The sequence below is a fragment of the Humulus lupulus genome, chromosome X (genome assembly GCF_963169125.1).
Source record: "Humulus lupulus chromosome X, drHumLupu1.1, whole genome shotgun sequence".
NCBI lineage: Eukaryota > Viridiplantae > Streptophyta > Magnoliopsida > Rosales > Cannabaceae > Humulus > Humulus lupulus.
In genome coordinates this window covers 264,822,586-264,824,037 of record NC_084802.1, presented here as the reverse complement: position 1 = coordinate 264,824,037, position 1,452 = coordinate 264,822,586, and the positions used below count along the sequence as shown (strand labels likewise).

At 30.2% G+C, this 1,452-nt stretch overlaps 1 protein-coding gene across 1 annotated transcript; it reads left to right on the top strand.

The window, feature by feature from the left end:
- On the top strand, positions 1-456 carry LOC133806950 (uncharacterized). The gene has a single exon (XM_062245045.1). It carries the CDS (start codon positions 1-3, stop codon positions 454-456), a length of 456 nt encoding a protein of 151 aa, XP_062101029.1.
- The last annotated feature ends 996 nt before the right edge of the window (positions 457-1,452 follow it).

The window sequence follows — 1,452 nt, the reverse complement described above, 5'->3', positions numbered from 1 at the left end:
ATGAGTGATGTACTCATAAAGAAGCATGAACACATGGAAACTGCATATGAGATTTGGGTGTCTCTACCAGTCATGTATGGGCAGCATTTCGATCAATGCAAAGATGACGCTACTAGAGCCTATACGATCATGAAAATGAAAAAATGTGGTTTTGTCAGAGAACATGCTCTAAACATGATCAATACCATACATGATGTGGAAGTTTATGAAACAACCACTAAGGAGAGAACTCAAGTTAGTTTGATACTTGAATCACTCACACCTGATTTTTCAACATTTACTACCAACTATGTTATGAAAAAATTGAAGTATAATATGACTCAACTGTTAAATGGGTTGCAGACTTTTGAATCACTCAACAAGAGTAATACAAAAGTAGAAGAAGAAAATATTGTTGATTCTAAACCTTCCTCTTCTAATGAAAAAAAAATAAGAAGGCAAAGAAATTCAATGTAAATGGCAATGATAAACTAGGAAATAAGCCTAAAAAGTCATCTAAAGTCAATAAGAATAAATAGAATAAGGATAGAATAGCTTCGAAGAAAAAGCACCCCAAAGGGACGTGCTTTCATTGTGGAGTTGATGATCATTGGAAGAGAAACTGTCATAAGTATCTCTCAGACCTAAAAGAGAAGAAGAAAAGTAAATTTTATTTACTTGTTTTAGATGTTTTTTTAGTGAAAGATGATACATCATCTTGGATAGTTGATTCTGGTGCTACTAACCATGTTTGCTTTTTCTTTACATATTTTTATTTCTTCAAGGGAAAATAATGATGAAGAGGTGACTATAAGGGTTGGCAGTGGTTAGGTCCTCTTAGCCAAAGCAGATGGAAGAACCCATTAAGAATTTGATAAAAATAAATTTTTTGATTTAAACAATGTTTATTCTATTCAAAGGATTTATTAGAAACTTAATTTTTGTTTCTATGTTGGTGGATAAGGTTTTAATAATAATTAGATTGTTATTTCGAGATCTAGTTTTGAAGTTTTTAAGTGGTGGAGGTCATAGTATACAGATTTGGAATCTATACCTTTCCAAGAGGAATTGAATAATGGTTCCCTAAGGGTTAGCTTTTGGAACTGAAATGTTATTGAGCTCAAATTCACAAAACAATTTATGAATTAATCTTCACTAGTAAAGTTAATGGTACTTAAAGAAACAAGAAGTAATTACTGAGGAAAAACATTGTTCTTATCCATGTTTTAATTATGAACTATTAATAGAGGATTGAATTGTATGTAATGATTAAATTGATGGACATTTTTTATCTTTCAAAAGTACTTTGTAAATAAATGTCTATAATTGCAATGGTAAAGTCTCATATTTTTAGTGGAGATAATGAGATTAATAAATTAAGGTTATTATATTAAGGATAATTATTTAACAATCTAAATTTATTAGAGCTTGAAATTATAGGTTCATAGGTACCCAAGGTGGCTCTATCAACAC

Excerpts from the sequence above, each read along its gene's own strand:
- LOC133806950 (XM_062245045.1), top strand. The coding sequence starts at position 1 with ATGAGTGATGTACTCATAAAGAAGCATGAACACATGGAAACTGCATAT.